Source organism: Megascapheus bottae, chromosome 21 (assembly GCF_031878675.1).
Source record: "Megascapheus bottae isolate mThoBot1 chromosome 21, mThoBot2.hap1, whole genome shotgun sequence".
Lineage (NCBI taxonomy): Eukaryota > Metazoa > Chordata > Mammalia > Rodentia > Geomyidae > Megascapheus > Megascapheus bottae.
In genome coordinates this window covers 38,708,534-38,731,256 of record NC_143529.1, presented here as the reverse complement: position 1 = coordinate 38,731,256, position 22,723 = coordinate 38,708,534, and the positions used below count along the sequence as shown (strand labels likewise).

At 47.8% G+C, this 22,723-nt stretch overlaps 1 protein-coding gene across 6 annotated transcripts in view; it reads left to right on the top strand.

The window, feature by feature from the left end:
* Positions 1–22,723, top strand: part of Hdac4 (histone deacetylase 4) — a 228,194-nt gene that overhangs the window by 14,778 nt on the left and 190,693 nt on the right. For all 6 annotated transcript variants that reach the window (XM_090355164.1, XM_090355165.1, XM_090355167.1 and 3 more), the window contains exon 2: positions 17,316–17,550. In XM_090355164.1, coding sequence (XP_090211290.1) covers positions 17,529–17,550 — 22 coding nt within the window. In that variant the 5' untranslated portion in view covers positions 17,316–17,528. The remainder of the gene's footprint in view (positions 1–17,315; positions 17,551–22,723) is intronic.

Sequence of the window (22,723 nt, the reverse complement as noted above, 5' to 3'; positions counted from 1 at the left end):
TCATGCCTCTGTCTTCGTTGACCACTGCTGGTGCTTCTAGCCTGGAGAGAAAGCTGTGCCAAGTGTCCTGTAGGGTGGTGTGGGCTTGCTGTCATCCTGTCTGCATCAGTGTTTCTACTTCCTTCTGTCTCTCTCATTGTCTGGGTGCTCGATTAGGCTGGGGGCTGAGCCCAGCTTCTCACTTCCCTGCCTGGTGGGTAATGGTTCAGCTGCTCATGGCACAGCAGACTTCGCTGTCTGATGGGGCAGTCTGACAAGTGTGGAAGATGGGCTTCCTTGGTAGTTCCATCATAGAATGTCTCTGAAATTCTTGAAGGAGCCAAGCAAAGTGGGAGACCTATTTGATCCCTGCCCTCCTCAGGACTGTCAGATCCAGGCTCTGTTTCTTAGCAGGCTGGTGTTTTTTGTTTTTTTTATTTGTGTGTGTGTGTGTGTGTGTGTTGTGGGTCATTGGGCTTGAACACTGTCTGGGCTCTGCCCCTGAGCTCTTCAGCTCACGATTACCCATCCCACCACTGGGCCTAGGTGCTGTCCCTGAGGCTCTTCAGCTCAAGGTTACCGCCCTACCCCTTGAGCCACAGCAGTATTTCCCATTTTTTAGTGATTAATTGGAGATAAGAATCTCATGTTTTTTAGTGCCCAGGCTGGCTTTGAACCCTGATCCTCAGATCTTAGCCTACAGAGTAGCTAGGATTACAGGGGTGAGCCACTTCGCCCAGCCCCGTCTTTTGGATTCTTGACTCATAGCTTGCTCACTAATTGTGTACCCTCCAGCCTGAAGTTTGTGACTGGTCAAGTCCAGGCTTCAACGAGCCCTTCATTGAAAGACAATGGCATCAAGTGTGGAATAGGACCTCCACTGAGAGAGGTGGCCTGGGGCTTGCAGTGATGTGGAGACCGCAGCACAGGCAGCCAGTGTGTCTTCCAAGTGTTGGAGACTAGAGGTGATCAGCAAGCAGTCAGGTAAAAAGCTGGATGTGAAGCCCAACACATCTTCAACACAGCTCTGCTAGCAGCAAAAGCATGTCTTACCTGACACTGGTGAAACAGCTTGAGGGGGGCTGACTTTCCCTGGCCTGGCCCCACCCAGGAAGCTCTTGGGGCTTCTCCCTGTAGTGGTGGTCTCTGAGATGGAGTTGTACCCGACCCGAGGGAAAAGTACAGTGGCCTAGTCCCTATGGGGTGGCTCGTCTGGGTCTCTTCTAGGTGGTCTTCCAGTTGCATGATCAGAAAGGTGTATCACGGAAATTTTTTGTCTGTCTTGCCTGGGAGTATTAAAGCAATTCAGTATCATTAATATCAAGGCAACTAAATTGGGAGAATAGATCAGCAATACAAATAAGCAGTTACTGTAATTGGGAAAAATACTAATGACTTAATTTGCATATGTGGCAGCATTTTTTATGATTGCCTTGATAAGAAAAGACAGGCTGAGTATCACAAATGCAAGCAAATAAAGCAATCCATTAATTCTTCTATTCAATTCTTTGTGGTGGTATTCCCGGCTTTTACAGTGACAGTTTAATGATTAGGGTGCCTGATTTTAATGTTATGTGGGTGCCTGCCCTGCCTAGCATGGGCAGGGCACCTGCCAGTGGTGGGTTCCTGTGCAGTGCAGCGCTGACTTAAGAGTAGTGCCGAGGGGCCCGGGGGAGCTGGGGCCCTCGCTCTACAGAGCTATGTGTGCCGAGTGGAACGCGTTACTCTTAGTGATGGAACACGTACGCGTCGCCTGGAGCCGGGGCGGTGGTGAGTCTAGGCAGCATTGCTCCCTGCAGTTGGTGTGGAAGAGGAGGTAGCTTGCGTTGTCATCTGGGGATACAGGGGGATTGGCGTCTAGGGTTGTACCCACAGGGTGCTATTGGACCCCTCACCACAGTGCTGGGGTGCAGCCCCCTTTTGTGGAGCCCCAGCCCTAGTATTTCCTCCTTCATTGGAAATAAATGACACTGCAGGTGTGGAAGATGGATTTTTCTTACACAGAATAGTTACACAACTTAATAGTAGTGTTGAAACCACTTGGGGACAAGTTACGTACATCATTTACAGTTTGGGCGGGAGGAAATGAAGCCAGCTCTCATTTACATTATTTTGCATGTGAATGAAAACGTACCTTTATCTCTTTCCCTTTTCATTTCTCTATCTCTTTCAGATTTAAAAAATGTATTTCACTGTATATTTTCCTAGCCAGAGTATATTTTGGATGCAGATGCAGTTAGAGTTAACAAAGAGGCTTGTTTGTGTTGTAGAGACTACATGAAAAGAAGGATATTGCTTAACTGTAAATCTACATCTTTAAAATACGCTAAGACAGCACTGAGTTCCTGGTTTTGAAGTGCAGCTTGGCTGGCTGTGGGATTCCATCACAGCAACCAAGAAAAGCAGTCTAGAGAGGATGCAGGCGGGCTGAGCAGGCTGTAGCCTTTGCTAAGTTTCTCCTCCAGGTGATGGCTCAGTTGTTGTGAGGCAGGCAATTATCCTTGTAGTGTGTTTCTTGTGTGGAAGGAAACCAGTCCTACCAGGGTTAGGGCATAAATTTGCCTTGCTCCTTGGGATTCTGGACTGCAGAGAATTTTAGATGAGGACATTTCCTGGTTGGCTGACGTGGGATTCAAAGAGGCTCAGGTAGCATGTCTCTGTGAAGGTGAGGACAAGGAAAGGACAAGAGTCTGAGATCAAATAGCTTGACAGTTTATTAATTTATTTTTAAAATTAAAAATAATGGTGACAAGAAGCACCATATAAAATTTGCCATCTTAGCCCCATTTAAGTTCACAGCTTAGCAGTGTTAATTATATTTATGTGGCCCTTGGCCAACCTTCATAACTTATTTGTCTTGCAAAGCTAAAATTGTACGCCTAGTAAACAACTAAATGCAGTTGATTCTTGTCAAATGCAAAGCACTTGCTTATACAAGTACTTGCTAGCTCCAAAGGAAAAGATGGGAAGGGGTAAATGTTTATAAATAGGAAAAATATGTGTGTATGTTTAATATTATGATATGTAGTAAATATTTGCAATACTCAGATAACATAAATATATACTATATAGCAGTACTTCGTGTTTAGCATTGTTAAATAATGTGTCACAGCATATAAACTAAGATTATATCGATTGTATGTAATGCATTAGTTGTGTGCAGGTATGCCAAGGTATGTGTAATTGACAGGAAACCTTTGGGGAACCTGCCATCTCAGGTCACTGCTGAGCTGGTGCCTTTACAGTTTTACTCCTCATCACCGTGATACCAATCCCAAGCCTGACAAAGCCATTCATAATTTTCCTGAAGAAATGAAACCTAACTCTTTGCCTTAGCACTCAAGGGTTGGAGATACAGGACTCAGGTCAGGGTTCTTGCTGCTGCTCTAGTAACCTGTCACGGAGAAAAGCTGGATACCGTGCGATGTGCTTGTCATTCCAGCCAAGACAGTAAGCCTAAAATAGGCAGAACAAGATCCAGTCATGAGCCTAGGCAGGAAGTGAGAACTTGTCTCAAAAATAATCAGAAACAGGATTGAAGGTCTGGCTTGGTGGTAGAGCTTTTGCCTAGCAAATGTGAGCCCTGAGTTCAAATCCTAGTACTGACATAAATAAGCAAATCGATAGGAAACCAAACCTCTTGATTTCTATAGAATGTATTCCGCAGAAAATTATGAGTTGAGATGTTCGTAAACACCAGCTGGTGGTTGGGGTGTCTCATTGTGATATGTAGAGATAGTATCTCTGCCACAGCCTTGCAGTGTGAGTGTAAGTCAGCTGACCAGCTTAGACAGAGTTGGCGTTCCTGTCTGTGACGTCCCCCAGGGCATGGTAAATGTTCTCAAGTTGCAAGTGTGTACATAGCTGTGGCCCCAGAGCTACCAGCCTTGTGCCTTAAGTGCTGATGGCACAGTGGAAGGCATTTATGGACTGGATGTGGGGTTCTGCTGCAGCGTCCTGGGTGGTCTGTGGGAAACTGAGGCAGGACACCAGGTGGTTTCTAAATTGTTTGCAGAGCACGAGTCTCGAGTTGTTCTCTCTGATTTACAGTCACGCCCTGGTGTGTTAGTGCTTGAGAGGCCAAGAGACTTCAGGTGAAGCCCTCTTGGTATCAGAAAGATACTCGGTCCTTTGTTAGGCCACAGCTCTAGAGGCCTCTGCGGTGGGCAGAGGTGTGTGCGGGGTACCTGGGGGCTGTGTTCTGCCTGATTTTAGCAGGTGGTGTTGGAACCATGCTCCCATCTTTTCTTGGGTCTGTGCAGCCTAGGGCAAATGCTTTCTGTTTTAAGATGAGGAGGAAAGTAAGTTGAGACCTTTACAAATTCTTCTAAACACTAGGCCATGAGTTTGGCTTAGTGGTAGAGTGCCTACCTAGCAAGCATGAAGACCTAGGTCCGATTCCTCGGTACCACATACATAGAAAAGTCCAGAAATGGCGTTGTGGCTCAAGTGGTAGAGCTCTAGCCTTGAAAAAGCCCAAGGACAGCGCTCAGGCCCTGAGTTCAAGGCCCTGAGTTCAAGCCCCAGGACTGGCAAAAAAAAAAAAAGAAATAAAGAAAACAAATAAACAAAAGAAAACAAAATTTAGCCGGGCTCAGTGGCTCATGCCTGTAATCCTAGCTACTCAGGAGGCTGAGATCTGAGGATTGCGGTACAAAGCCAGCCCAGGCACTAAAGACCATGAGACCCTTATGTCCAATTAACCACTAGAAAACCAGAAGTAGCACTGTGGCTCAGGGGTAGCCTTGAGCTGAAGAGCTCAGGAACAGCGCTCAGGCCCAGAGCTCAAGCCCAAAGACACCCCCCCCCCCAAAAAAAAAAAAAGACTGTAGGGTGGCCAAGAATGTTCTGGAGCTAGCCAGGCAGCGTGGTCCAGTCTGTCTTCAGGAGGACCACGCTGCTGCCGAGACTGTGCAGGCTGGAGATGTGTCCCGAGGTGTGCTCAGGGCCCTGCCAGTTCACGGGTGCCTTACGTTTCGGATGGAGACCTTTGCTAAAGATCACTTCTTCAGGAGGTCCTAGTCTTCCCTTATTGTCAGTGTGTGGTCCTATCTGTCTCATGATAGTCTGAGCATGCCAGAACCATTTTGTGGGAGGCTTATTTATGGATCCATGTTCCACAGAGACCCTCTGAGGTTGTGTGCTTGCAGTGATTGAATTGCAGTGTGCTCTGCTGCTTGTAATCACAGACTGTGTTCAAGGGTAGATGGTGTGAGTGCAGGTCGTGTCTGTTACCTCCCCTTGCAGTGGATGGGAGGCCGTGTTGCTAACATCAGTGGACGCCTGCTATAGGGTCAGGCAGTGGACAGTCATGACCGGTCCCCTCAGCCCGAGTGCTGTCTGGGGAGCTCTCCTCAGGGGCCATGGCCAGGCAGCACCTTTCTTGGGCTCGAGACAGGTTTTAGTCCTGTTGCTCTGAAGTTACCAGCCTGGCACTGGGGAGCATGGAGGAAGACTCAGCAGCTCTTGAGGTAAGGTGGGGTCTGCTCTGCTCCGACGGCTGTGGAGGAGATGCTGGCCCAGGAGGCCCTTGCAGTTGGAGGAGTAGCTGCTGGGGGCCGTTCTGTCCTCTAACACCCCTTTGCAAGGGGCACATGCAAGGGTGCTTGCAGCCCCTGTGGATGTGTTGATAGGTACGGTCCCCGGTGTCCTGTGACCATGTAGGAAGTCCTTGCCCAATCTATAGCTGTGCTGCCGGTTGGTTCCAAGTTGTGATCTGCCTGAGGTTTTCCTGCGGTTGGACGCTGTTGGGAACCTTCATTTAAGAGGAGAATTGAGTTTTGAAGGCAGCTCGGTTCATCAGTGGCGTGTCTTTGCGGTAGGCTGTTTGTGGGAGGTGTGAGGGTCGTTTTGTAGAGAGGAATGAGGGTTGTTGGTTTTGCGGGGTGGAGGTATCTGCCGTAGCATCTTAGCGAGGTCAACATCCTGCTGGTGTGGCTCGGGGCTCGTGTCTGGTCCTTTGGAGGGTCTTGGTGCAGGGCGGGGTCTCATAGCTCGACTCTGCACAGTGGTTTGGCCTAGGCTGGCTGGGCTGTGTGAGGACACGAGGCCCTGTGGTCAGTGCATAGCCCAGCCCTTCTCGGGCAGGTGCTCTGGGGTGTTGAAGAAACATGTGCATGACAGGGTTGGTGGATGCCAAGCCTGAAGGCGAGCAGAGAGGCTGGGTTGGTTCTAGAGGCGGTAGGTGCTTGCCCTCCACTGAACCCCACCACCTCTCCACTAGGGTGCCACGTGGCTGCTCTTCCCAGGTCAGACATTCCTGTCCTCTGGTGTCCTTCAGGTGTGGGGTCTTCTCCCTTGTCCCAGGTCAAGCTCTTCCCCTTGTGCAATGCTCTTCCCCTCTCTCCTGATGGCAGCCCCATCCCCCACCCATGCTTTGATTAGGGCAGTTCTGTATTTCACGCCATTTTCCTTCTGCTGGAAGCCAGGCAGGACCCTAGGTGGCTGCTGCCAGACTTTGGCTTCTTAATTTTAGGTATGTTGGTTTTCCTTCTTTTCCTCCAGAGGGCTAAGGTCTTCAGTTGGTATTCTGGAATTAATACTGTGGAACTTCCAACATTGATCCCAGCTAGGGCTCACTGGGATCTATCTCCTGGTAAGGTAAAGGTCCTCTACCTGTCATCACCATTTCATGGCAGCATCTCTGCCCCGCTCTCTCTGGGTGAAATTTCTGCTGAAGCCATGGGGCTGTTGGGTTTGATGCTTAGCTCAGTTTCTTGGTTCCTCTGTGGGGTTTGCTTCCTCCCTGCCTCTCCTTGTGTTCTGAGAGCTTCTCTACCAGGTAGTACTTGCTTTTCTGCTGTGTGTGTGTGTGTGTGTGTGTGTGTGTGTGTGTGTGTGTGTGCTTTTTTTTGTTTGTTTTGTTTTTTGCCAATCCTGGGGCTTGAACTCAGGACCTGGGCGCTGTCCTTGGACTTTTTCAAGGCTAGCGCTCTACCACGAGCCACAGCACCACTCCCAGCCTTTTCTGTGCATGTGGTACCTAGGAATGGAACCCAGGGCTTTGCGCATGCTAGGTGAACACTCTACCCCTAGGCCACACTTCCGACCCCTCTGCTGTGTTTTGGAGGCACCATATTTCCTGGAGTCTCCTGGACTCAGCGTTTCTCTTGATACTAGTCTTCCTCAAATGCCTAGTGAATTATCTATTCATATTTAAGAATAAGAGGAAGATGAATTCCAGATGGATTCAGGCTTATATATAAAAGTAAGGCAACAAAATTCTCTAGAGGCATCAGAGCCTTACTCATCCATGCAGAGTCTTTGAAACCCACCAATGTGATTTGCATTTGAGCATGGTAAACCTTATTGCCAGTCAAGTCAGTGAATTGATAGGAGTTTTAGAAAAAAACATTTGATGAAGAGTCATTCCTGCTATGCAGAAGACTTACAATTGGAGGGTGGCCTGACTGGTGAGCAAGCTCTCTTCTGGCAGAGAAGCCAAATGGAGAGCGCTGTGGGCCTTGTGGTGGAGGAGAGGGTGCAGGCTGATGCAGCCCTCCCCTAGAGAGTGATGTGTCCTAGTGGGCTGCAAAGCTGGACCCCAGGATCTGCCCCGTGGCCTTCTGCAGCATTGCCCAGGTGGCACAGCCCCTGGAGGACTGTGCCTCCAGCAGGAAGTGTTGTACAGCTCACAGTTGACTGTTCTCGGAGGTATTCCTGAAGTAGAATGATTCAGAATGAGCTCCGGAGTCTGAGAGAAGGCCTGTATGTGTTGCTGGGCAGCCAGCAAAGTCCCAGGTGTGTCCACGTGAAGATTACTTCTTGAGTGAGAGCAGGAAGAGGAACAAAAGTTGCTCTGAAAAATGAAGCAGTATGTAGATCTAGTCGTGTCTCCCTTCCTGTGGGGACACACTCGTTCTCACTCGGAAGCTCAAATAGCAGAGAACCTTGTATGGACTCTCTTTACCTATGGGTGAATGCTTAGGATAAACTTGAGTTACGAGTCAGGCATGGCAGGAGGTGAGCAGCAGTAATTAATAAGTACAGTAAAACTGTACTGTAATAGCAGCTATGTGAATGGACCCTCACTCCCCCAATGTCTCGTTCCCTGCACTTGTCCGTCCTTCTTGCTGTCCTGTGTGAGCTGAGACGGGGTGAGGCACTCGGGAAGTGGGCCGCAGGAGTTGTGGGCACCGAGTGAACAGTACCTGTGCCCCAGCCCTGACAGCCAGGGAAGGAGCATCCGGTGGCGTAGGTGACTGCTGGGTGACCTGGAGGCGGGGTGCTGTGGCACCCAGCAGGCAGCATGAGACTTCCTCACACCACATCAGAACATCTTGACTGAAAGCTTACCATAAGTTATTTATAGGCTATTCCTTCTAATATTTTTGGGCAGGGTTTATTGTGAGTCCCTGAAACCAGGGACAAACTGGGGACTGTCATGACTCCATGGTGAGGACATCTGGGAAGGTGGCCTGTGGCTGCGGCTGGAACGCACAGCATGGAGATAGTTGGGTGTTGGGTGATATGGAGTACCCAGAAGCAAACCCTGTCCACGTGTTGTAAGTGTAGGGCAGACTTGTGGGGACGTTGGTGGCCTTGGCAGTGGGGGCTGGGGGAGATTCCCTATGTACCTTTTATAATTGAAGGGGGGTGGGACAGAAGTGGCCCCGTCTGGCCTGGGGCTGGGGGGACTAGGTGGATAGCTTCTGTTCCGTTCTGATCCTTGATTGTGATTCTGGAGTCTTCCGTCATGGAGTACCCAGGCACCTTTGGGGAGGTGCCCCTTCTCTGCTGTCAGGGATTGCCCCACCCCCACATGCCCACCTGCAGTCCCGCTGCTTCCGGCAGGAATGGTGGACTCTGGTGCTCATGGGTAGAGCAGCAGTGCTCAAGAACCCTGGCCCAGTCTCCCAACCCTGTCTGGAGGGTGCCTATGGTGAGGAGAGAAAAATAGGCCTAGTGTATCTGAGTCGTTCTGTGAATTCTTCCTGGACTCCCTGTTGTCATCACGACCCCCCTCAGGGGAAGGAACCCTGTGAGCCAGGTGGTTCAAACCTGCAGGTCGGGTGGGCCAGTTTCCTGTTTCGTTTGCACGCAGGTCTCTGTCCTGCTTGCTCAGGAGCTGTGGTGTGGCCATGAGGAGGTCATCTCCCTTTCATATGGGGTAGAGGGGGGCAGAGGGGGTGGGATCCACGCCCAGGTCTTCCATCCACCCCATCACAGTTCCTGATGCTTCCCAGCCGGCTCGTTCTCTTCTTCATCCTCACTGCCACTGACGTCACCTGCGTGGGGATGTCACCTGAGGGAAGAATATGCAGGTCCCCTCACAGAGCTGCCCTCTTAGACCTGGCACTAGCACTCACTTTCACAACCCTCAGATTAGGGAGAATCCCACAAGGAGTTTTTGGCTAAACAAATGTTTCATATCTACTGATGCTTACTATTTTAGAAATCAAAGCAAATCTAAAAACCTCATCATTTCAAACTAAATAAACCTCTTCCATGTTAGTATAGCTAGATGACATGATTTTAATGAAAAATGGTTATTGTGTCAACAAAAGGTTAAGTGACTGTGCGTGGGTCTCTTCGTGGGTATCTAGCCTGTTGGCTTAGTGGAAGGCAGCTGGCATTAGCCGCTCTGTATCCTCCATTGTTGCACAGTGTCTCCCAGGCTCCATGGTGCTTTGGAATGAGAAAGGCAAAGGACTTTATGCCGCCCCCCCCCTCGACCTTTAGCACCCTAGGCTCCAGAGCGTGCAAGGACTATTGCGGAAATGGTGGAATCTGTGTTTGGGGTGGAGGCCACTGGCTTTTTATGTCCCCAAGCTGTTTTCTGCCTGTGGTGACTGTCACTGAGACTTTCCTGTAGATGGTCAGTGGGCCCACGTGCCTGGTTACAGTACCAGGAGGGTGTCATGCTTTACCAGGTCATCTATGCAGAGTTCTCCAGCTTTTTGTAACCTTCCCCTGTGAAGGGCGATGACGTCTTGTTTTTCTTGGGATGTATTTGGGGGAGGGGCAGGTGTTGTAGCAACCTGCCTGGGACCCCGTGCCCTTTTCTTTCTCATGGTGGTTTGATGTGAGATGAACCCTCGAGACCAGGGTTCCACGCAATGGTCAGATCTGGTCTTCTGCCTTTTTATCTAAAATTATTTCATTTTTGCTGGCAAAGAAAACTTTTATCTGGATGCCTTATCCAGTCATAACTTCGAAAAAGTAGCTAGCATGTATTATAGGTGAATATTGCCTCTTAGCTATGCAGAGTTCCGTAAGTAGATGTGGCCATTGAGAAGGGAGTCCAGTGGGCTAGGAGTATGTTTGTTTGTGTAAAGAGTCAATGCTGTGTTGCCACTTGACTGTTTTGGTGTGTCTGTGTCTCCCAGTGCCACATGGCTGCTGCTGTGGCATGCAGCCGTGGCATTCATGCTGGGTCTGTTCTGCCTCTTTTTGTCTTCTCCATGTCTGACCTGGTGCCCCAGGACAGGTGGAAGGAGTTTGGCCTTCATACAAGATTGTGGGCCTCAGTGTGGCAGAGCATGTTAGGTGCTGTCTAGACTCTGCTTAGGAGTTTGTGAACTGTTTCATAGTTTATTCCTGTTTTCAAACATGGTAAAATGGAATTTTACTACTTTACCTGCTTTGTAAGTATAGGAATGTGAAACTAAATATAAGTGTCCCCAACATATTACGGAAGTCTTCTATTTCCTGAGGTAGAAGTCTTCTGCTATTTGAGCCATCTATCATAAATTGCTGACCTTACAGCCCATATTTCATTAAGGATATTTACTTAAAAACAAAAAACCCAAATCCAGTGCTTTAAAAAAGCTCACCATATAAGTAGGAAAAAAATGACATAGTCAACACTTTGTTTTTGGCTAAAATTAATTGTATAAATTAATTTTTAATAACAGTTAAAACATTTAAGTGAGAATCAATATATCTGTCTGTCTCTCTATCTACCTACCTACTTCATCTACCAACCAACCTATCGATCTACCTACCTACCTACCTACCTACCTATCTACCTACCTACCACCCATCTTATTTGACAGTCCTGTCTCAGCCTTTCCTGGGACTTACACCTCTGCTGGCCCATGCAATGAGTACCCTCCTTCCTGGCTCTGTTTCTATAAGGTTTGTTTTAGAGGGTGAGCAGGGATTGTGCTGATAGAAGACCGGGCAGGAGCTATGCTATAACATATGTATCCAAGAGTCTGGGTATGATGGTGCACACTGAATCGATTTGCTGAGTGGGTACTAGTTTGTTCTTCCTGGATACAAGAGGGTCTTGTGAATAATTGAGCCCACTTGCCCATCTTTCTTTGTGGTGCTTGGTATTGACCCCAAGGCCTTGTGTGTGTTAGGCAACTATTCTATCACTGAATTGCACCCCATTTCCAACTTTTTGTTTTAAATAACTTGAGAAAATGATACTAGCCAGGAGTATTTGGGTGATGTGTCCAATGTCAGTGCCCTTGCTTATCTGAACAGTGGACCAAGAAACAATGTTACTGGCCCCATGTCCTCTTTGTTCTTCCTTCCAATTCTCCTGGGCCCAGGGTGCCCCTTTGTGACCTTCGCCTCAAATTGGTGTTACTTACTTTCATAGTGTGTGTGTCTCTCTGCTTCTGCATGTCAGCATGGGGCTGCAGTGGGTTTTGCTGTATAATGATCTATGACACGACTGTTGGTAGACATTCTCGTCCAGGACTCTCACAGGCTTCCGGGGTTTCTTTGGGCATTGCTTTGGTGATCACATGGGTGCCTTCTGCTGGTTGTCCTGGGGCGCCATGACAGGCACGGAGTGTTTGTGTGGCTTCACGCGTGTCATCCAGTGCTTGGCCGAGTGTGAAAGCTCTGGTTTCTCCGTGTTCTCAGTAATGCTAGGGACTTCTTTGCTTTAATGTTGGCCATGTTGATAGCAGTGTCCTATCCCACTGTGGTTTTTCTTTTTTCCTGTTTTGAGTGTTTAAGACAAGATCTCTATGTAGTCTTGGCTGGCTCCAAACCGACCTTGCCTCTGGATTACAGGTATGTGCTACCACACAAGGCCTCCCCTTGTGACTTTAATTTACAATTCTCTGTAATCTCAGATGCACATAACTATTTACGTGTTGACTAACCACTTGAATCTTTCGGGAAAGTTCTTACCAGTGCAAAAAAAAATTTTTTTTAATGGGTTTTCTGCCTTTTCTTTAAAGATTTGGGAGAATTATTTATGTGTTTTGGGTGTCAGCCTTTTGTTGAGTATACTTATGCTATGTAAGCATTGCTTCTTCTCTGTAGCCGCCCCACCCCCCCACATACTTCAACCGGAGTCTTTCAATAAACCATCTTTTTAAATGCAGTGTAAGTTTTCACTTTCTTTCCTTCATGGTCAGTGCCTTCTTTTATCTGCTTACATTTTTTACCCATCAGGAAGATACTCTTGTTCTTTGCACTGGGCTTGCTGTGCTTTCACCTTCGGTCTGTAACCCATCCCTGCTGATTTCTGAGTCGGGTGCTGCCAGGTCACGACCTGCACACACGGGCAGGTATTGACAAGACCGGTCACTTGGGACTTGGGATGACCAAGTTGTAATGCAGTGACTACACTTGCGTTGGTCTCAGAACATTCTGTTCCTTTGCTTGTCCTTACATGTTAATGATAGAGGTTCATAATTCATTATATTCAGTAGTGCAAGTCCTCTTGGTGTTTCTTTGTGTATTTAAACTGTTGTAGACCCTTGATATCCCTGGACATCAGGTTCCAAGAAATTGCCACAATGGAATAACCAAGCACCATGATGCAGTGAGTTCAGTTCTGTAATTTAGACACCTGATTCTTTTTTCCTACAACACACCATCCAACTTCTAAAGGCATGCTACCTTTCAATAGAGACGTAGCTTTTGGTTTCATTAGTATTTTCTTTTACTTTTCTGAAAGGACAAGGTCTTGCTATGTAGAACTTGTGATCCTCTGTTTCGGGATCAAATGTGTAGATTACAGGCATGTGCCACCATCCCTGGCTTCGTTTTTCTTTTTTATATTGTATTGATTTGTACTCTTTCTCTTGTTCTTCTGCCTACCACATTCTCCTTTCCCTACTCCATTTTCTTCTCTTGTTTTTCCCTCCCCATTCCTTCCCCTTCCTTTGTCTCTGTCTCTCCCTCCCTCCTTCCCTTCTTCCCTTCCTCCTTCCCTCCCTCTCTGCCTTCCCTCCTCCCCTCCCCTCCCCTTTCTCTTTCCTTCCCTTTCCTCTCCCTTACCCCTCTCCCTTTCCTCCTCCCTTTGCCTTTTCCTTCCTCCCTTCTCCTCCCTCCCCCCTTCCCCCCTTCCCTCCCCTTTCCTTTCCCTTTTCCTCTTCTCCTTCCCTTTTCCTCTTCCCCTTCCCTTTCTTTCATGCAATGGTGGGGGTTTGGACTGGGTTTTTATGCTGGCTAGGTCCTGGGCCAGCCTGGACCATGTCTACCTTCAGCTTGTGGTGTAGGTGAGTGGCGTGCCATCCTGCCCAGTCTGTTTGTTGAGATGGGTGGGGTCTTGCTGACAGTTTTGCTCAGGCTGGCTTTAAACTGTGATCTTCAGAATGTCACCCTCCCTTTTCAGCTGAGATTACAGGTGTGAGCTACTGTGCCTGGCCCTCTTCTAATTTCTTAAAACCTCTGGTCATGGAGTGGAGTCCTTCTTTTCTAATATAGTTGTTCACTGCTGTAAGTTTTCTTCTGAGCAATGCACATTTATGTGCTTTCCAGTTTCTGTTTTAAATTTTTCCTTCACTCATGAAATGTATTAATTACTTGGCAAATATTTGGGCTTTGAGGGTAGAGGAGTGGTTCAAGTGGTTGAGCACCTACTGAGGAAGCACATGGCCCTGTGTTGAGACTCAGTGCTGCCAAAAAAGAAAACTAGGAGATTTTCCTGCCCCCCCCCCCAAAAAAAAAACCAGGAAAAAAGCAGGCTCTTCCTGCGATCTTTATGCTTATTGATAACTAACTTAATTTCAGCTTAGTCAGAGACTGTGCCTAGGGGGCTTGAACCCTTTTACATTATGTATGGTTCAGAAGGTTTTCCGTCTCTGCCTTCAAAGGAAAGTGAAGACCTCCTGTAGCTCTCCCGTTCCCATTTGCACAGGGCTAGACAACTCTCAGTCACATTGGTAGTGTTCTTTAAATCTCTCTTCTAATTTTCTATTTGTTCCCACAGTTCCTGAGCCCAGGGGGCTGCATTTTGCAGCTGTAACCAGCTGTGATTTTATATGTGTAATTGTCTCCTGGTACTGTTGTCAGTCTTGCTTTCCCTATGTCCTCTGTTTTTGGTCACAGAGTATTCATATCTAAACTGACCGCTCCGTTGTTAGGAAAATCCAACGTGTTACCCTTCCGCTAACAGTGAGTGTCTTTGTGACGTGCAGTCCTAGTGGTGGGATGGTTATCCATTGAACAGTGTGTTGTTGGATGATTTTGTCATTGTGCCACCAGTGTAGAATATGCTTACATGATCTGAGATGGCTGCTCGGTTACTAGATGATAAGTCTATGGGCCACGGTCATGCATTAGTTCTTCCTGACCTAAACACCTGGCACAGGCCATACGGAAAGTGGATTCCTTGTGAGTGTCACCCCGGAGGACTGTGCGGCCTCTTTGCACAGCTGGGTGTAGCCTGGTCTTGCTCGTTAGTCCAACCCTAACTCCACTCTTGGTTGGCAATGTCGGGGTGTGGATGGGCTCAGTTGTCCTGATTTAGTAACTCAAAAACTTCGATTATTTCTTTTACCATCTTCTGCCAAACTGATAATTCTATGTTTCTTTAGACTCTATTAGGAATGTATACTAACTATCCCTTTTAAAATTGTGGTAGTTTAAAAAATTAGTTAATACTGATTTTTATAGAATACTAGTCATAAAGATTTGAATATAAGTCCTAGTACTTTTAACACACAGTTTTGCCCAAAGTAAGGTTCTTCTAGAACATATATATTGTTTCACAGAGAAACTGCTGTTCCAGCTGCAGAAGGGAGAAGAGAAGATTCCTCTGTGTCTGGCAGGGCTGCAGAGTCTGCTGGGTACTTGGCTCAGAGCTGTTGCTCTGCCAAGCAGAGTGAGCAAGGTTTGGGTGAGCACACTGTCCTTGGGCTGCCCTCAGGCCTGGAAGAGCTGACTTTGAGGGGAAAGAAGCGAAAGATCCCTAGCAAGCTGCCTCAGAAGGTGGGCAGAGAGGGAAACGACCAAGAATATACCTCTGAAAATGAATCTAAATCTGGGAAGACACGAGTAGAGCAGGAAGAGGTTGCTGTGCTGAGGCGCGGCTGAGGAGGGCGGGCAGTGGAGCACTTGCAGAGCGTGTTGTTTTCAACAACGTTAAAACAAAGTTTCAAGCTTCATTAAACCACATCAGAAGCCCTGAAGCATGAAGCTGGTGCTGTAGAAGATTGCGGCAGTCTTGTGTAGAATGTGCTTGAGAGACCACCTGGGAATGCAGAGCAAACAGCAGATGTGTCAGTGGTGAGAGAGGCCAGAGCCAACGGATTCTAGCCAACAGCAAGCGGTCTCTCCAGAAGCTAGGACAAATTTAGTAAAAATAATAACCAAAAGATGTCATTGGAGAGTATTTCTCTTGAGCAGGAAGAGACCCAATATGTGTTTAAAGGGTCATGCCCCCATACATCTTTTGACAACAGTTTTGAATGTCAGGGCTAAAGAAAAGATATGCTAGAAGACAGAATCCAGGCAGAGAGAAATAACGCCACCACCACCAATATCCACTTCTTCCAACTTACCTCGATGGGACATTGTGGTAAGCTAGCCGTAGGGTTCTCCACAGTGTCAGGGCAGAGTGAGTCTGTGGCCTGAGACAATATACCCAGCCAAGGTACAGGCCCCGCCCCCCCCAGCATGCTTGGTATACGGGGGGTTTAATTTTATGGAAAAGTTGGTTCTTCAGTGTGTGTGCAAGTTTGTATTAGTTATACAAGGGGAGTTTCACTGTTAGCTTTCCACACACTTACATTCCTGTCAGTCTCCCTCTATCACTCCTTCTTTTCCCACCCCCAAATAGCTTCATCAGGTTTCTTTGTTCTGTTTTCATGATTGGAAATAATCTATTCGGACTGTATTTACTTTCTTTTATCCTCCTTGTTAGCTCAACTCAACATACAGTTGTATGTGTAGCATGCAGACTTGCCTGAGGTTCGCAAGGGTTTGCCATAGCAGGCTGTCTTCATTCCCTTTGGGAAAGTAGCATTTCTAACTGGGGTGAATGAAAAAAATGCCAAACCTGAAGATAAAACATCACTGTGTTTCCTAAGGAAATAACCGGATACAAGGCAATACTCATAAAGATATGACTCACAGAGCTGCAGGCAACAATGTGAGACGAAACCATCTGAACAGCTACCCTCTGAGGGTGGTCCTTGACAGGGTGAATTGCTTAGGGGTCTTTGGTGCTAAGTAGTTGACTAATGCATCCCTTGAGATCTGCGGGCCCTGCAGCCCTGCCCCTGGGTGCCTGAGGGGTTCCTGAGAGGGAACGGGCTGCTGGAGGGGCAGAAGAAGGTAGGGCCAGGAGGTTGTATGTCCAGGGGACAAAGCATGTCAGGTAGCTGGGTCAGGGTGTGATGAAGCCCCTGCCCCTTCAGGGCAGAATATGCTTTCTGAATAAACACTCTCCAGGGTGACTGGGTGCCACCTTTGTCATTAGAAACCAGAAACCAAACCCTGAGGATGTGTAGGTGGGCGTGCAGGGAACTGTGCAGGGTGTAATGCTAAGTGTGGAAGCTGAACTTGCACTCAATCTCTGATGGCAGCTGAACATTCAGTGACAAGCAGCCGTCTGGACACAGGGTGGGTGTGGTGTCAACTGAAATCCTGTGCTGGGAGGTGGGGGGAAAGTGTAATTTTTCTTTCATTAATGACCTTACTATGTAATGGAGCCTGGAATACATGAATATCAGTTGTGAGTCGTGTGATGCTTTCTTCCCAAGTCCCAGTGATGCGGAAAGGATCAAGGTGCCCCTGGATCAGAACTTTTCAGTTGGGGTACTCTTGGCCCCCAGGGGATGTTGGACTCTGGGAGACATTTTTGATTGTCAGGGTTGCGAGGTGGACCGACAGGGCCAAGATCCTGCTAAATATCTTTCTTACAAGGCCAGTAACAGTCTTCTGGTCCCTAGCAGCCAGACACCACCCACCCTCTATCAGTACTGCTAAAGTTGGGGAATTCTGCTCTCCAGATGGTTTTGTCCATGTTTATGATTTGCTGATCATCTCAGCTAGTGTGTATAGGTAGAAATGGTTCCATATTAATTGCTTTACCAATCACTCGTAGAAACCAGTGAGAACAGTCTGCTCCCTCAGCTGTTGCTCTCCAGCTGTCCCATCCTAACTGGTGTCTCTTCTCTTTTCTCACCACACAGGTTTGTCTTCAGAAAGCCAGGTGAAGACCTCTGCTCTCTCTCCTTGTGGATTACTTTGGTTGCAAGATTGTCAGGAGGCTCCACGTTTAAGTGGCTGGGACCTGACCCTCCTGTTTCTGTGCTTGTATGTGTTGGTGGAAGTTTGGAGCTCTTTGGGACTACTGTTTACGTGGACATTCTGAGCCATTTTTAAGGGCCTAGACGCTACTAGCAATGAGCTCCCAAAGCCATCCAGGTAAGGCCTGCCTCCTTCCTTCTCTGTATGGAGATTGTTGCTTTACTTTACAAAAGTCTGCTGCTGCCCGTGCAGCCTGCTGGCTGGATTGTCGTCTCTGTTTTTCTTGATAATGGCCACTGCTGGTTTATGGCTCCACCAAAGTGCAAAGTGGACTGTTGGCTCTTCATCTTGGTGAAAAGGTAGCTGATAAAGACCCAGTGCAGGATTTAGAGTGCAGCCTGGGCTTTGCTCGCTGATGAAGTGGCAGCCAGCTATCTTGAGGTCAGGAGAAAAGAATTGCTTTTGAGCAAGGTGATGGCTGTGATAGAGTTCGTTTTATGTCCAGGCAGTTTTCTTTTTCTTTTTTGGGGGGCGGGGGCCAGGGTCAGGGTGGGTTGAAGGAGTGTCTCTGTGAAGATACCTTGGCCATGTCTGGAAGAGGCTGTGATTTGGACCCACAGCAGGCCATGGCTGTAGACGTGCGCCTGGTGTTTGAGTGTTTTATTGGGTGCTATCGAAGCACTTTACAAGCATTTATGCTGTCCAACAGCCCTAGATAGTGTTGGAGCTGCAGGGAAGAAGGGATTGTCTGTCATAAAGAGTGGGGGGAATGGGATTAGCATCCGAGTGGCTGTCACTCAGCTTCAGGAGCATGTAGAGGCCTGGGACTTCCTGCTGTAGGTCCCTGGAGAGTTCCAGTGTATATCATCATGAACACTCAGACTTAAGGGAGTCCTCTCTGCCCCTCCTTAAGTGTGGCCCATAGGCCACTTGTTTCCAACCATTTCTAGCCCATGATGGCACCCGAGATGGCACGTAGGTGTTGATGTTTGTCCTCAGCTGACGAGGGCAGACATGAGAATCCGAACAGATGCCAGAATGGAGTCCTGAGACACTGGGGTTCTGTCAGCCTTGGCTCTGGCCCTGCAATGTGGGGTGGAGGCAGAGGCTTAGGGTCTGGACCTATTTCTCCCAAGATGGCCCAGAATGTCCACATACAACTCTCTTGGGCATGATTGTCCTTGTCTGAAAGCTACAAAGGGCAGGGTTCCAGACTTTATTTAGATATGAAGCTTTTATTGAATCAGAGTATTTGTGTATTGATTTTTGTAAAGAGATGGTTTATGACCATTGCTGGGTGGGATGGGGGAATGTTAAGCTCTGTGGACTGAAGCGTGTGTAGTAGACAGATCGGTTGCCCAGCTCTTCGGATTGGTTGCTTCTTTGTTGTGTGTAAGCATGTAGTGTTGCATTTGTATATATCTTTATAGCCTGGGGTTCTTTATGCGGGGTAGGTCTTTTATGTTCCTTTCATGCATCATGAGCATCTTTATGTCAGCGTATCTATAAATCTAACATCCTTTTTCATAACTTGTGAGTACTTATGTGGTTGTAGCACTACTTACAATGCCTGTGTGTTTATTTTGCACACTTGTGTAAGAATATGCATGAACAGATTGTATAACTGGAAGCAGAGTGGCCAGCAGGCATCTTTAGGCTGTCGTCATGTTCACTGCCCTGCTGCAAAGCCCAGTCTCTGCTGGCTTTCATAGTTATCTTTGAGAAGGAGGTGTATATTCCTTCCTTCCTTCCTTCCTTCCTTCCTTCCTTCCTTCCTTCCTTCCTTCCTTCCTTCTTTCCTTCCTTCTTTCCTTCCTTCCCTCACCCCTCAGCAGTACAGGACAGTCTTCCTTCTACCTGGATTCCTGGTGGAATCTCAGGTTGGCTCTGGGCCCTTCCCCTAGCCTGCCTGGCTCCTCCTTGCCCACTGCTTTTCTGGCAAGGGCCATGCCTGTTCCTGTGTGGTCTGGTACAGCACTGGTGGTGCATTAGGCACTGGTGGAAACCAGATGCCATTAGGTCTCCTCTGTCCTATTGGCAGGGCAGTTTGGCTCTGCCTGGTGGTCAAGTGGCCCCTGTGTGTAACTCTTCTCTCTCATTTTCCTTTAAACTCCCCCAGTGTTGGGTGAGGCATGCATTATGTTTTTATTACTGTTCTTTCTGGACTTTGCCAAAGCCAGGCCCTGGCTCTCTGACGTAAAAGCTGCTTAACTGTTGGGATTTATTGCTCTAAATAACTGTTTCTAATGCTGTGATCAGCCTGAGGAAAGGGCTGGGGTCGGTTTAGTTGGTGAGAACTCTTCTCAGAAGCTGAGGTTCTGAAGTGTGCTTCAGGCCTGACTCTGGGCCGCAGCCTTTGCTGTTGGGGTGTGCCAAAACAGGCCAGGATGAACTCACAGGGTAGAGCCTCTGCCTGCCAGGCAGGTCCCGATACCAACTGAGGGAGGGTGGCCGGGTGCTCACGTGGCCTGCCAGCAGGACAAGCGGCCATTCCTTTCCCCCTGTGCCTTCTGCGACTGTCCTGGCTTTCTTGGGGTCAGCACGGGTCCCAGGACATGGGTAACCTGTGGTGTTCTTCACCCACCCATTCGCATGCCTTGGCCTTCTGGGACAGCTTGCCCCTCCTGCTCAAGTCCTGCCGAGAGTTAGAGAAAGTCTGAACTTCAAGGAGCCCATTGTGGGTGCCAGTGTGTCTCTGGTCCCTGAAATGCTGTGCTTGATAGGAAGTAGGTTGAGGCTTCTTACCTCTGTCCATCTCCGTGAGGGGCCTGGATGGTCACACTACCATCCAGGTTAGCATTTTGAGGGAAGTTTGTATAATTCAAGATCAGAGCTTTCATTTGGACCATTTTATGGTTTCTTAATACCGTGTTCAACCTTGCAGCTAGAGCCTGACTGGTGATCCAAGGCGGGTGATTCCTGCCAGCCGTCCTTACAGCGTATCCTGAGTGTCTAGCGAAGCTCAGCCAAACTGCGCTCCTGAGCTACCTTTACTCTTTTGTGCTAGTCTCTCCAGGTTTTTGGCCCTGGCTCTGTTTATGTCAACCAGTGTGGCTTCCAAAGTTATTAAATATTATTATTTGTTACCTAAGTATCTCATTAAGATCTCATTAAGGCACTTTTGTGGTATGACTCGTGTGTGTGTGTGTGTGTGTGTGTGTGTGTGTGTGTGTGTGTGTTGGTCCCAAGATTTGAACTCAGGGCCTTGTGCTCTTGCTTGGCTTTTAAACTCATGACTGGCGCTCTACCACTGGAGCCACATCTCCAGTCTTTCTGTTCAATTGTAGGTAAGAATCTCCTAGATTTATCTGCCCGGGCTGGCTTCAAACCTCAGTCTTCTCATCTCAGCCTCTTGAGTAGCTAGAATTATAGGCCTAAGCCATCAGAACCCACTTTACAGGGAAAAGTAGAATTAGAAAGTTAGAATTTAGAATATGCCCAATAGTAGTTGTGATTTTCAGGAATAATGCACAGTTTTTGTTTGTTGGGTGTTATTGGGCTTTGACTTCGGGACTTGAATTTGCTAGGCAGTCACTCTACCACTTGAGCCAGGCTCTGTTCTTCTTTGTCTTAGTTGGTTTTTGAACTGGGTCTCTCGGTTTTGCCTGAACAACCTTTTATCGGCATCCTCTGTTTCCTGTTGGAATGACAGATACCCAACCTGTCCATTGAAATGGGAGATCTCGCTTATTTCTTGCCCAGACTGGCCTCAGGCCTCTTTCCCCAGATCTTCCCATCTCTATCCTGGAGCAACTGGGATTGTAGGCATGAGCCACCACCAGTCTAGGGGCTTGAACTCAAAGTCTGTTCACTGCTTTGGACACTTTTTACTCACACTTAGTGCTCTCCCACTTGAGCCACAGCGACACTTCTGTGTAAGTGGTACCAAGAAATTGAACCCAGGCTTTGTGCGTGCTAGGCGAGTACTTTGCCACTAGGCCATACTCTTGGCCTGTTACACATTGAAAATAATTTTTTTTAAATAGGAGAAATAAAATACATTTTGTGGGCCTGTGATTAGCACAGACATGGATTCTGAGTTGCTGGTGGCAAAGATTATGGTGGCTCCAAACCATGGATCAGCTGTGTACAAGGCCTGGGGATTGGAAGAGGGTTCTAAGCCTGAGCTCTCAGGAAATGATGCAGAGAGAAGACTTGATCAGTCAGGAGGAGATCTGGCGGTTCTGGCCAGGAGACAGCGCTGGAAATGAAATGCTTCATGGCCATGCTGGGAAGGTCCAGGAGACCAGCAGTTGTCAGCATTGCTGGGAGGGGGGTGCCAATCAGGACATGGGCAGGGGACTGTCGCCTCCATGCTGTCCCATACGACTCAGGCAGCAGGCCATCCCTGGAAAGCCTCCTGTTTGCTTTTTTTTTTTTAATTCTTTTTTTTAAATTGTAATTAATAGAGGGGTTACATTATATTCGCCAGATAGAAGGTGCATTACTTCACAAACATTGATACCCCTTCTCATGTTTTTGTCCCCATTTTCCTCCCCCACTCCCTCCCCTCATCTTGTTTCCCCCCTTCCCTATCCTATTTCAAATAAAACAAATAAACATGTATACAATATACTCAATAACAAGATAAGATACTGTAACAATATGGGAGCTCCCATTTGCTTTCTAAAGACTTCCAGGATGCTCTGAGCATTTCCTACTGCTGCGCCTGTGCCTGTAGCCAGCGTGTGTCCTCCTGGCTTCTTCCCAGCAGCCGGCAGCACACCAGCATTTGCGGCTCTCAAGTTGTCCCTGCCCCGGCTTCTCCATGCCATCATTATGTGGGATCTTAATCAGTCAAGATTTGTTCTGGAAATCATGTAGACATAAGGACTTATTTTTCAACCTACTTCTGTTTTTTCAATCCTCAGATTGTGTTTTGTCTTCTAAAAATCATGAGTACTCAGTCGTTACGAAGGGCTCAGAATAGTCACTGTCAATGCAGCATTGATGGTTTGTTTTGGCAATTCTCTGAAAATTCTTATACACTTTGTAGAACATTTGCATTTGTGTCCTTTTTTCAAAGCCCCCATTGTAGAAATGCAAATTTCAGAGTTCTGAGATGCTGAATACTGGATGATTAATGATATTGAAATTTTAGAATGAACTCCCGGTATGTATTTGACATAGAAAGCCCTGTACGGGAATCATTAGAAACCATTGAGCGCAGCTTGGCGGTGGAACAGAAGGGCTGTAATTGCAGCATGTCGGTGGGGCAGGTCGTACGTGGACAGGTGTGCAGATGAGCAGCCGCCTCTAGGCGCTGGGGCTGTGCAGGGCCAGGAGCTGCTTCAGCTGCCGAGCTGGCTCTATTTAACTGTAGGTGTTTAAAACTTATAGTTATCATAAA